Raw genomic sequence first — 14,147 nt, forward strand, 5'->3', positions numbered from 1 at the left:
ATAAGCATTCACAAAAAATTTCAAGATATTTTGTTGCTTCAAGCTGCACACCAAACTAACTAAATGCTTACATATAAACTGCCTGTCATGTTCTAATGTTTTATTGCATCAGTATTTAGTTTGAAACATTTTGTCATATGATTCTCATTGGCTCGTACAGTCAACCGTTTTAACTCTAAATATTCTCCGAGCTCAACTTTAAACAATAAATAATGCAAGTATTCATTCCAAAGTTTTCAATTTTACAACATAATTAAAGAGTTGCATTTTGAAATGTTTATTTCATTCTTTAAATGTAAACAAATGTAAATTAGTCACGTGTACAAAATGAGCCAATCACGGTAGGTGTTTAATTTTAACTGATAAAAATGACTTTTATTAATTTACACAGGGTTTGTTTTTGAAAAAATACTTTTCAGAATGCTCTTTTTTACTAACTAGATCCGGGTCCGGCCGGATCTCTGTTAGGATCCGGCCGGACCCGGATCCGGACTTATTTTTCAAATTAGAATCCGGCCGGAACCGGATCCGGACTTTTTTTTCAAATTAGAATCCGGCCGGAACCGGATCCGGACTTTTTTTTCAAATTAGAGTCCGGCCGGATCCGGATATCAGACAAAAATGGCAATATCCGGCCGGACCCGGATAGTGAGTCCGGTACATCACTAATTAAAAGTAAATAATAGTCATTAAATATAACTTGCAAAAACTTTTCTTTCAGTTTTTAAGGAATTAAAACTTAAAAATGTGTTTATAAAAACTCAATTGTTTTCAAGTTTATATTTAGAAACTTTACTTGTTTGTTTTTCAGGTATTTTAGCTTATTTGTAGTAAAAAGCAATTACTGAAAAATAATTCAAAATTAAAATAGTTTTTAGGAATTAGTCTTTTTTATTATTTGCATTAGATTTATATTTAAAACTTTGTTTAATCTAGTATACAAGTAAAAATAACAGTTTCAAAAAACTATTACGAAAAATAGTTTCATTTTAATTCTAAAAGAACAAAATAGATAAAATTTCAAAGAAACGAGCTAGATTTATACGAAAACGTTTAGAAGATAAAATAAAAGTTAATAATACAAGAAAAAAAAATTAAAAGCAAAAATGTAATAATATAAGCACCAATGTGTTTACTCGCAATTATCACTAGAAGTAGAAACAAGATGTAACGTAATAAGGCTGTAAATCTTAGAGATCTAAATAAGAACAACTAATTGCAGGAACGTATTTAGACTGGCATACTGATGCCTGAGACCTCTAAAAATGAGAAAAAAAAATCTTTGAAAGTTCATTTTATTTATTTTTTGTAATAGTTTTCGATTTTTACTTTGTTTAAATAAGTAAAAATACATAACAAATTTGTCTTAATTGATACAAAAAGTTTTACTTAGGTTTCCTAATAAGTTTCTATTTTATATTTTTTTAAGAATTTGTCATTAAATATAACAGACTATAAAATATAAAACTTAATAACATCATTTACTGCTAAATTATAAATGTGTCTCTATAAAAGCGAAAAAAATATGCATTTAGACCCCGTTTAAAAGCTGTTGAATGTGTAATATATGATTTTATAATTATATTAGGATTTTGTTAATATATAAATTAAAACTTGTAGATGCGAAAAAATGTGTTTTAAGTACATTTTTTCAATATTGAAAAGCAAATACAATTTTGCTTATCATTTTTTAATTTAATAAAATCTAGAAAACTTAGTCTTAAATAGTTAAAATTAAATATACAATAAAGTGTTATTACAGTATAAAACGTTGAATTCAAACCGTTCAGAAAAATTTTATTCAGTTAAGTAGTAAAAATTAATAATATTATACCAAGCTAAATAATTCACTGTTGCTTTTATTTTTTATAACTAACCGAATTTAATATAATTTTTTGTTTTAATAAAAGAAATAATTTTTTTGGGCTTTGAGTTTAAAAACATTTTATCAGATCTTCTAAAAGTCCTTAAAATTGTTTCAAAATAAACTATTTAGTCTACTTAACTACTAGTTTTACCTAAAAACTTAAGATCGAAAGCTTAATGAAGCCCCTAATATTACCTTAAGTATGTAACAACAAAAAGTTTTTGTTAGGTTTGTCAGTTTTAATATTAAAAGGTAGATCAACTGAATTACAGCCCTAAAACTTGGTTTTATACATTAATGCTGTTCTTGGATATATTTAGCTAAATCTAAGTATATATCAATTTATTTTAACAGTTTATTACTAACAAAACAATGTTTCACTGCTATATTTGCATATGCAAATACAGGAGTGAAACATTGTTTTTTTAGTAATAAATTGTTAAAATAAATTGATAAAAATCTCCCTAAGGATACTAAAGTCGAGAAATTGTTTTATTTAAAACAAGATACAATACTAAAGTATATATACAAAATGTTTAAAATAATATCTTGTTAACAAAGTTATCTAAGGAAGCTTCTGCATTAAGCCTATATATTTAGTTGAATGAAGGTAATGATAACCTAAAATTTGGTGTTTATATTATGAATAATGGTTTAAAATCTTAATTCAATTCAAATTATATGCTTTTAAAGATTACTTGTAGTTGTTTTAATTTTTCTACTCGTAATAGAAAAAAGACATTGTGTCTCTAGTAAAGAACAACTTCTCGGTTGTAGTTTTGATAATTATAACCAACCAATTTAATCAAAATAAACAGTATGTTATGAAATGCAGCTATACATAAATCTAATTTTAGATCCTCAAGACATTTAAAGAAGTTCTGCAAAATTAACAAATATTTTATAATTAAAATATCTATTGAACAAAGTTTTATTTATTCAAAACAAACTTAATATATATTGTTTATTGAACGACAAAAAACGCTCAAAAAGTTTGGTCAAAGGACCTGGTGCACGAAAAAACCTTTCGGTTATCGAGTCATACACCAAAACAGTTTAACGTCGTGTCCAGGACTAATAAGATATCATTTTCAAGTTTTTTAAAGAGTATAGTTAAAAAAAATTCAAGTATACCATATTTTAAAACTTTTTATACAGTCAATCATTTTACTTTATTTGACTACGATTTTTTTACAATTTTACCTCTTCTTTAGGTTTTAAAAAATGATTCAACAAAATATAGAATTTAAGATGACATATTTCATGTTTGAATGTGATTAAGTGAAGCTTAAAAAAAAGATTAAACTTTTATTACTTTACTTAGTTTATCATTGATCATTGTTTGTTTAAATCCGAGAGCTGCTATATAAGCAATAGAATAATCAGATTTAAAAAAAAGGTGATAGCAGGTGTTTTTTATACTAGTGTAATACAGTTATAGGTGATTTGACGACAAAAAAAGAAGATCAAAATATTGGTTTTTGGACCTGGTGCACGAAAAACCTTTCGGTTATCGAGTCGTCGCAACTTGGATACCTTTTAACGTGTCTTGTCCAAGACAATAGTTTTCTTTTAAATAGTTAGTAAATTCCATAAAAAAATTTTTATACTAAATCAACAAAAAAAATGAAACAACCAGTTAGGGCTGATAGATTATTAGGAATAGCATACGTAAGTTCACCGATGGAAATATTCACACCTACAAAATAAAACTTACTTCTTTGTATAAAATGCCTGTAGTCTTTATTAAAAGTCTATTGGCATATTAGTATCACAACTTTTATAAGTTAAAGTTTCACGAAGTATTGAATATACCGACGAAAATTTAAAAATAATTTGAGAAAAAAAGCTAGTATTTGCAGCACAGTTTTGCTAGTTTGAATGAAAAACGAAATTAGTTATATATTCTTTAATTATTAATTTTTCCTTCAATAAATTATGTTATTCAGTGAACAGTTTCGTTAAATTTTAAATTTTATTTTAATAAAACTGTATTGTAATCATTTGAAGCTGATTATAAATTCGTAAACTTTTATTCAATATTTTATTCACTCGTTAAATTTCTATGTATAAAGATACTAGTTATAAAACCAGAAATAATTACTTACATTACTGTAAAACATTTATAATTACTAATATTATCGCAATTTAGAGTGACTGCTTACGGGTTAAGACTCTTTTATAGAAAACAATATATTGTTAACTGCATCCTTAATAAAAGCAACCATCTATTTCTGAAAAGAAAGCTAGTATGGTATGTTTATTTACACATAACAAAATAAGTGAAGAAAAGTAAATGTAACAATAAAGCGCTAAACTAAAACTACAAATTATAACAAAACAATTGAACATAGATTAACATTAAGAACACTAGCAACTATCTTAAAACTTAACAAAGCATTTATTTTTTAAATTTTACAAAGTTATGACTAATGACACACATCATCACCACCAATTTCAACTGTGAGAAATTGCAAGTAAAATGTTCTTTTGTAAGCATTTAAAAAAAGTAATACCTTGCAATAAAAACTTTTTATTTATATTTATAATGTTTGTTTACGATACTTTAATAAGGACACAATTTAAAGTTATTTGTTTTAACAAAAAATTTCATATTCATTAAGATTCTTTAAATTTATAGAAAAAAATATTGATTTCATTACAGTATAACAGTTAAACAAATGGATTAAAATTTAAGTCTTAAATTAAAATTTAATGTTTATACTTATTTAATGTGACCAAGAATTATATGTATTTTAAAACTATAAATACAACTTCCTATCTTACTAATATCGCCAAAAATAAGGCGATATCGCCCCCTTTAAGAAAACTTTGTTTAAACTTTCAGCTATAGATGAGTCCTAATAAGAACTAAAGCAGTCTCATTCTACCGAAGGTTTGTAGTCTGATGATCGAACTCGTATGATCAAACCTTATATAACTTTTGTTTAAATTAAATAAAAATCAATTTACTACAACGTTTATTTATGAAATTTATAAAGTCTTAGATTAGTTGTAAGGAATTAACAATACAAGTATTCTTGTGTTGAAAAACGTGAATAGTTTTTTTTAACTAGTCTAAAATTCATTTTTTATACTTGCTCCTAGTTTACAAGATTTTGTCCTAAGCAGGAGTTTTTACTAAACATGATTTCTTTATAATGTTGTATAACTTTTTTAAGTAATTTTACTAGCAAAACATTTTCAATTGTATAATTTATATTCTATACAACCCAAATTATCTTAAACTTGAAATATATCAACGATTTTATGAAAGAATTATGTAGTCTGTTTTGAAAAACTAAATAGTCATCTTAATACTTACATTATGAATTAAAAAGTTGAAATATTTTAGTTTGAAAATATATTCAACTATATCAGGGATCGGCAAACTGCAGCCCGCGTTGTACTTTATAGTTTAAAACATACTTTCTTTTTAAAGTTTGTATGGCAAAGACCTTACAGGTAGAGTTTTAAATTAACTATTAATGCTTTAGTATTGTATATTTTTGGTTTAAAATACTTTTCTATTGATTTATACAATTTTATTGAATAGCTGCTGCCCTTAAGCAACTTTTCCTAGGAAAACTACCCGGTTCTCTATAAAAGGCTGCCGACCCAAAAACTATACAAACAAAATACTATAGTTGTTGATGTTATAGTATAAGAATTGTATTCAGAAACTAAAAAAAAAAATCTTTTGTTAGTAAGTCTTATACTAAAAATAACTTTTTATAATAAACATTATGCAGAAATTAGTTCTAAAATAATTATTTAAATTTGAGTTACTTGTTATTTGCTCTAACACTTATTCCTTGAATTTTTTTTTAAATCTGATCATTAAAACAGTTCAGTGGTTTCAAGTTTATTGCAAAACAATAGTTTCACTGTGGTAAAACTATCAGTGATCGTCAATTACAATAAACTAGTAAAATCACTACATATGGCTATGTTTGAAAAAAAAATTAAAAATAAAATGCACGAATATGCAAACGAAATAGGAAATAAATTTGAAATAAAAAAAATCAGCATATGAAATAAATTACATAGACCTAAACTTAAATTAAAAAACTGAACATTTCATCCGCACAGAATGCTAAATAACGAAATAAAATATATTGGTGTTAACTCAAACCACCCTCAAACAATTTTAAGGCAAATACCAAACATTATTTAAAAAAGAACAAATAAAAACTCAAGTAATAAAGAATTTTTCGACTTATCAAATCATGTATACAATGAAGCACTGAAAAGAAGTGGATACAAGAAAGATGTTAAACACATTTATATAAATAATTTCAGAACCAAGAGAGGTAAAAAAGAAAACGGAAAATATTGTCGTTTAATCCGCCATATGATAAGGCAATGGAAACAAACAAAGGAACTTCATCAGCATATGAACAAACAACAACAACTACAGCAAAATGTGTATAGGACTAACAAGAAACGAAATTTATAAAAAAATTGCAGTGCATAAAACAACATTTAAGATTGGCCCAGAGCAAAAGAACAATCTAAAATATAAGAACTAAACCGAATTATCTAAAGAAATATACAAATTGAAAGAAAGAATAATATGAGATCCTATGGAAAATGGACAAGCTAATTCGAAAAACCAGAGACACCTGCAAGCTATGTATAACAGAGGTCCTAACAATTCTAGAGGGAAAAAGGAACTCTATTAACAGAAAAACGAACTTAAGAACACTTGTAGACATCGAGCAAAATACTTACTTAAGAACCGGAAGAAGCATAAGCAAACTCCTCTATATAGTTTATAACGTCTGATGTGTTTATTTTCTGGTTTTTTATACACTTTTTGTTGTTTTATAATGTCGTTTCGGATAAAGTTTTCATATGTTATGTTTTTATCATAAATTTTTGATTACGTCACTTAATAATTTATTTTAATTACCCCTCTATAATCCAAAATCAAACTAATTTACTTTACTTAAAAACAATTATCGCGCTCAATTTGCATTATTTTTTTTATACAAACATATGTAGTGATTTTATAAGTTTATTGTAACTGACGATCACTAATAGTTTTACCACAGTGAAACTATTGTTTTGCAATAAACTTGAAATTACTGAATTGTTTATCTAAAGCTCTCTAAAGTTTTTAAAATTACAGAGCAAAATTATTTTAGCTTATTTTTAAGTTTAAATCTGTTTATAATAAAAAAACTGAACAAAATAGAATTTGAATTTGAAAAAATGTTGAAATTTCAGATTTTCAATTATTTAAAATATATGTCTTAGTTTTATAGAAATTATGAGTTTTTTAATAAAAAATAAAACTAGTATATTAATGGCTTATAAATAAATATCATTTTCTCTCTGGTTCGCTATTTACTAAGAAGTTAAAACTTAAAATCTTTTTTTTATCGTTTAAAGTTTTACTTTAAACTAAGGTTTAAAATCTAAAAATACATTTTGTGACAAGTTGATTTATTATATAAACGATTTATTTTATTATTGCACATATAAAAAGAAAGTAAATAAAAAATTTTTATAGAACTAGTTCATAATTGGAAATATGAATATATTAACAATATGATAACCAGCTACCCTTCAAGAGTACTTGTAGTTGTATATGAGAAAAACGAAAACTTAAAACATTTTTAATTTTTATTGTAATTTATTCAAACTTAATAGATACTAAAATGTTTTTAAATATTACTTTTTAAAAATTGTTAAATGTTTATTTAATTATTGTTAATTCACAAATGACTTTTAACTTATTTTAGTATATATTTCAAGTAAACTTTAAATATTAATATTGGAGTTAAATGAGTGAAAATTAAATAAATAAGATACTAAAAGTTTTCAAAAAGTATAATATACTGGTAAATTAGTCTTCCACTTTAAATACAGATCTTTTTTCTATCTGTTGAATATTACTAAGTATTTCAGCTACACTGTGACGTAACAGATGAAATTTTTCCTTTGACATCTAAATTTTTAGTTATTTTTTATAAAAATACTTGATAAAAAATACTAGTTCTGTTTAGTATAAATATTGTAAAATATTTGCAGTTTCATTAATTGTAAATTTTTAACTAAGCAGTTTCACAGAATAACAACAATTTAATTTGTAAATTAATATTACTGGTTATTTAAAATACATTTTTATATTGAAAAGGTAAAACATAACCAGCAGTTTAACGTTTGAAAATGTATCGTATATTAATAACTTTAAGGTGACGTTCTAATCGTTTGAGAACTAATGCTTATTGGAAAAATTGAATAAAGGTAAATATTTTGTACCACTTATAAATAATAGTAATTAACAAATGAAAAAAAAAAAACTAATCAAGTACATATATAAAAAATAACAACTATTTTAACCTTTGAAACAAATAAAATGAACTGCTTTCTAAAAGGTGTTCAGCCTTAAAATAAGTTGAAAAACTACTTATGTTTTTGAGATAATGGTCCGATTTTTAAACCATTACAAAAATAAATATTATACCTAAAAGAACACGAAAGAAATGTAACTTTGAAGTAAGGCAATTTTATAAAAAAACAATAAAAAACAGAAAGTTGATTATCATGTTTAAGTATATTCTTAAAACTCACCTCAAAAATATGCTTTTTGTTTTTACTGGTTGTTAGATCAACAAGAATTGAGGGCTGCAAACTTCTATTCAGATTTGTTGTAGATATTCCAACGTCTATACGCCATCTATGTTTAAATTTTTTACTAAAACATATAATAACATGAATACTACAAAATAATAACTTTATTTTAATGAAACACAAATACTTAAAGTTTTAAAATAGTAAATAAATTGTTTTTAAGCTTTTTTATTTATACTCTTTAAACAATAGTAAAGTTCTTCAAAGTAAAATGTCAAAACTGAAACGGTTTTTAATACCTAAAATATTGTAGTTTATAGTTTATATAAAGCTGAAGTTAAGTTATACCTAAATTTATCAATTGTTTCAAATTGAACTTCAGATTCAGCCTGCTCATTTCCAAGTTTTTGATTGGCTAACACAACTTCAACGATGGAGTCTTTGTACTTCCCTTCTATACTGAAATAAATGTAAATTTCTAGTAATGATAACAATATTAAATATTATTTATAAATGCACAATCATAAACTGTATAAGAGAAAAATCTCACTGCAATTCATTCAAATCTGTAATCAGTTTCTTTTTTGTTAGTCGCTTTGCTGACAACCGCATTGCCCTACTCAGTAGTGTGTACAATCCAGGGTAAAAACTTTGGATTACTTCAGCATCAATATCCCAGGTACATTCCTGAAACTTTTCTGCTGCCTCAAGTGGGTGGTTTCTTGCTGCTATAAAGCCTGAAATTGAAAATTTGTTACTATTTGTCTAAAATCAGTTTTTTTAAATAGCAAACTAAACATAGACTAAAACTTATCAAGTATTATCTTATATTCAGGGTTGTTACTCTTTAATTAAAAATTTTAAGTAACCTTTAACTGACCTGAGTCATCCTGAGCTTTTTTAAATTTCTGTACTCAAGAGAACTTAACTAGTTAATTTTTTAGGATATTTTGCAACCCTGTTGAATTTTAAAGCTTTTTATTAATGTTTGTACTTAGCATAGTTTCTTTTATTCTAAAAATATACTTGATTCAAAAAAAAAAACGGCAACTATGACTTAAAATTTCCGGAATTGGGAAACATAACGGGGCTAAGTATTTTTTACAAGCACAAAAAAAAAGGCATTTGGAAGACATTAATAGGATTCATTAAGCTACAATTAACTTTTTTACTGTCTTTTAAGTTGTAAATTTTTACATAAAAGCAATTTAAGTTTAACAGCTTCATTATATAATATAGAAGGATAAAAAATATTTTACAACAAACTATATTCTTCTACAAATTTAGAATAATTGCTTTTAAGCCTACTCAGTCTAATCTTTATAAGTTCAAAAATTCTGACAGAAGGATTTTTTTAATTTTCTATAAAAATTATACAACTGAAATATAAGTTTTTGGTCACAATATTTTTTTTTAATAAAAATAAATTGTTACAATAGATTAAGCAAATATGATTTAAAAAGATACTGTAATGTTACTGTATATGTGTTTTATAATTAAAAAAATGTAAATAATACAAAAACAAAACAATTATATGATAGACTTTTTAGGTCTAAGTTTCATCATTTTCATGTAAAATTGTTTAAAATTTAAGCTTATTTAATGACTTTTACTAAAAGTCCAGGTTTTACCAACATTTCTCAAACTTCAGGTTTTTCCAAGTCTCCAAATTCTAAGGCAACCTTATTTTTAGTAAAAATTATTTATGTTTTCATCACTTTTTAGTTAACAAAAAAACTTTAAATGTTATAGTAAAGCAAAGCTAGCAGAAGGAAAAAAAAATAAAATAACTTAAATTAAGATAAAATTAATGGTAGAGCAAAATTTAATTAAAAAATAACATATATTGTAAATTGAGTAAATTTTAAATAATTTAAGTTTTAACAAACAACTAGCCAGAGTTTAAAAAAGTCTTTTGACTAATCTGTGTTTCTCATTAAGTATGAAAATATCCAAGTCAGCCGGAGTTTATAAAAAACCTAAAAAAATACAAAACAGTCTTAGTGTCCAGAATTTGTGTTAAACCTAAATTTACATTTTGTGTAACATTATAACTTCAATTGACTTTTGAGATACAGTCAGTTTTATAAATAGTCTACAATATATTTGTATAAATATAATAAATCAAATTAAAAAAAAATTTATAGCCAGTTTTATTGATACTTCAAAAAATATTTCAAGAAAATTAAAAAAACTTTCTATAAAAATTAGGAGATAGATATTTTAATGATTTTTCAAAATATTAAGAGCTGTTTTTGGAACTTTTTAAAGCCATAGGGGGGGGGGTCCACGTTGATTTTTACAAGTTGATCTTATTTTATAGAGTTTTATCTGGACTATCAGACATTTTTAACCGCTTGAAAAAATTCAAAGTATTTTTTAAGATATGAGCGATCAAAGTCGGTGACCTCAATAGGTTCCTATGCAAATTAAAAACGCAAAAAAACAAACATATAACTAAAAATCTATCTCCTCCTTCATTTTTTAAGCAATCTTCTTCAAATTTTCACAAAAATGTATTACTAAATTTTAAAATTATTGAATGCAGGAACTTTTTTATTTCAAAAAATATTTTTTTTCTTAAAAAAAAACACCTATTTTTTATGTTTTTTTTATCTCAAATTTTTATTTTTTAATATTTTTTAAATTCCAACATTAAAAGTCTTTTAAACAATAAAAGGAATGTTTCATAAAAGTTTGAGGTATCTAGCTCAAAAAATAAAGAAGAACATAGATTTTTAGTAATTTTTTAAATTTCTGAGAAAATTGACCCTGGAAAGTTTGCAATCCATACGTCTGTATTTGAAACTTTTTATAAAAATTACATTATCTCAAAAGTTAAAAAGGATTTTTTAATTCTATAAAAAGTGGCTTGTAGTTTGTTCTTCAAGCTTTCATATCAGATCCAATGTAATTTTTAATTAGAAAAAATGTCAGAAACATGTTTATATCAAATCTCCTGCCTTTTGTCTTTTTATTTGTTTTCCATGATTTATCTGACTTTGTGGCAACCCTGCATAAATTACTGGATTTTAAAAAGCAGCTGGTAGCTTAGCTACAGTTTAAAAAGTTTAAACAAAATTTAAAAATAATATACATCAGGAAACTATATGAATAAAACTGAAAAAAAACTAAAATGAGCTGTGTAAATGTCATCGGAAAATATTTGTTTATGTATACTAAGGAAGATGATAATAAAAACATAATAAGTTTAACAAAATTAGTGCAGTTAATAATTATAAAACTAAAATTAATTTTAAATGAAAATCATTCAATTTTTTATTTTAAAATCTAACTTTAAGTAATTATTTGAAAATATAACCTAACCATTTACAAGACAATGGAAATCTTCAAAATCTATTTTTTTCAGATTTTTAGAAAATGCGATGATTTCTTTCGGTGTTACTGCTCCTGAAAAATTGCTTAACTCGTTCATCTTAATTAAGATTGGTAAGAAGTAAGCTTCAGATTATGTATGCTAATTCAAACTTGTAAGATATCTGTATCAAGTACATAATTGTGAATCAAATATTTACTATAATTGTAACAAGAGTTAGTCAACCATTAAGAAAAAGTTGACAAATGAAGTAATCAACCTTCGGAACAAACTTCTGTCACAGCAGAATAATCAGGTATATTTTTCACTGTAAAGAACAAATTTACTACTATATACCTTAATGTTTGTAACAACGATCGATATTTTTTTTTAACCAAATCTAGTAATCAAAATAAGATTTTAAAAGTTATTATAATAAAAAATTTTAAAGTTCAACAGAAAAATAGACTCAAATAACTATTTAACAACTAAAACATGTAGAAAACCTATATACAAATTAATCAATTTAAAAGTACGGAAGATTTATTTACTAATTTCGTTTGGCTCATTATCCTAATAAACTTGATAAAAGTTTACAAAATTTTGGTATACATTTTAGTTAAGTATAAGAATTTTTAATATTTAAAAGTTACTTTATAAAGAGTCAAATGTTAGAATCTGTGTAAAGGTTTACGTTTTAATTAAATTATACTAAACTAGTTTAAAGTTATGTTTAAGATATGATTATAATAAAAACAACTAAGACTTAACAAAATTTACCTAAAATTAAATTTAAATGAAAAGCATTAAATTTTTTATTCATGAGAAACTGTTTTAAAATATGTTCAATCAACACAATGTTTACACTAACTTTGAGTACTAGAACTATATAGTTTTTAGTTTATGTGTAGTATTGATATAATTTAATTTTTATTTTTATATAAGGACAGTTATAAGTAAGATCAAGGTAATAGAAAGGAGGAAATTCAATTTATTTAAAATTTAGTCTTACTATTTACATAAAATTTTAAGCTACAAGTTGTTTTTTAAAGGAAAATATAATATAAATTTACTTTTGAGATATAAGCGATCAAATACAAAGGGTTAAATGGGTTATTTATGGAAGTCGCAAGCTAAAAAGGCGAAAATAGACTATATTATCTCCTCGTTTAATTTTCGTGTAATTTTCTAAGAATTTTTTAAGTCCAATCTTTATAAATTTTGGAACAATTAAAAATAAAAAATTTAATTTTTTAAAACTGTATTTCCTATGGCCATAAATGCTAAAAAATTAACATTAAAAAAGTTTCAGTTCTATTTTACCTGAAAAAGCATAAACTAAATAAAAACAACTATTTTATGTTTATTTTAGAAGATTTTTGCAGAGTATTACATAAGCTTTGTTAGAAGAAATTAGAAAATTTAGTAAGAAATTTCTAAGTATTTGTAGTTATAGAGACATTTTACTGATCATTTGAAGCTCATTATAGTTTTTTATTTATAAATAAGTTGCAGCAATAAAAGTTTTCTAAAGTTATTGTTTCGATTCTAATTTTCTTTGAGAAACTAATAGAGAAGTCATTAATTTTTAAGAACACACTTTTTTTCCTTACTTGTTAGAACTCGCTAGCTGAAAATTTATAAAAAATGAGATGTTTATAACTCAAAACTGTACAAACTATGTTTTTACTGTTATGTAATTTATTTTAGCTTTTTGTTGTTTAATTCGGCTTTAAAGTAATTTATAATAATCATGTATAAGACATTTATTAGATTTCCATTGAAGGTCGACTATTAATTGATACTATAAAAACTAATTTCTAGTTTTATTTAGATCAAAATTATATACTATTAGCACAAACTCGTTTTTTTGATTACATTATAATTTTTATAACTTAAATTTATTAAAAAATTAGAATTTTACATGAAAATGATGAAACTTAAACCTAAAAAGTCTATCATATAATTGTTCTTTTTGTATTGTTTAGAATTCTTAAATTATAAAACACATTTAAAGTAACATTACAGTATCTTTTTAAATCAACTTTGCTAAATCTATTACAACAGTTTATGTTTAGTATTTTATTTTACTTGAATATGTCGCAGTTTTTCTGTCACTGAAATCGGGTCGTTAATAAAATATTTAATTTGCACACCTCTGTTTAATTTATAAGTTTGTGTTTAAACTGTGTTTTCAATTAAAGTATACTCTTTTAATTTTAAAATTTTTTCTGTTTAATGAGCTTAAAGTTTTAAAAGTTTTTTTTTTTGCCAAATTAAACACAATGTTGTATATTTTGGGTAAATTTGGTAATTACTTTCCAAAAAGGGGTAAAACATGAAAAAAGGTTAAGAACCGCTGAATCTTAACCGAAGACTTTA

The 14,147-nt window shown here is 24.2% G+C and overlaps 1 protein-coding gene across 1 annotated transcript; it reads right to left on the bottom strand.

Moving 5' to 3' along the window:
• Positions 1 to 7,657: 7,657 nt before the first annotated feature.
• Positions 7,658 to 9,120, bottom strand: LOC145848023 (COMM domain-containing protein 5-like). Its single transcript, XM_082953800.1, has 4 exons — positions 9,000 to 9,120; positions 8,798 to 8,908; positions 8,450 to 8,555; positions 7,658 to 7,823 (listed from the first exon to the last, which is right to left on the bottom strand). The coding sequence occupies exons 1-4, from the start codon at positions 9,059 to 9,061 to the stop codon at positions 7,722 to 7,724; spliced, it is 381 nt and encodes a 126-aa protein (XP_082809926.1). The 5' UTR covers positions 9,062 to 9,120; the 3' UTR covers positions 7,658 to 7,721.
• Between the last annotated feature and the right edge of the window lie 5,027 nt (positions 9,121 to 14,147).

The sequence above is a fragment of the Thalia democratica genome, unplaced genomic scaffold (assembly GCF_965202585.1).
Source record: "Thalia democratica unplaced genomic scaffold, ktThaDemo2.hap1.1 HAP1_SCAFFOLD_1203, whole genome shotgun sequence".
NCBI lineage: Eukaryota > Metazoa > Chordata > Thaliacea > Salpida > Salpidae > Thalia > Thalia democratica.

Bases quoted from the DNA above. Each gene is read 5' to 3' on its own strand.
- LOC145848023 (XM_082953800.1), bottom strand. From the start codon at position 9,061: ATGCGGTTGTCAGCAAAGCGACTAACAAAAAAGAAACTGATTACAGAT. The intron at 8,909-8,999 runs GTGAGATTTTTC...CATTTATTTCAG, and splicing joins ACAGATTTGAATGAATTGCA to TATAGAAGGGAAGTACAAAG. The intron at 7,824-8,449 runs GTGAGTTTTAAG...CTAAAAATTTAG, and splicing joins ACAAAAAGCATATTTTTGAG to ATGTCAAAGGAAAAATTTCA.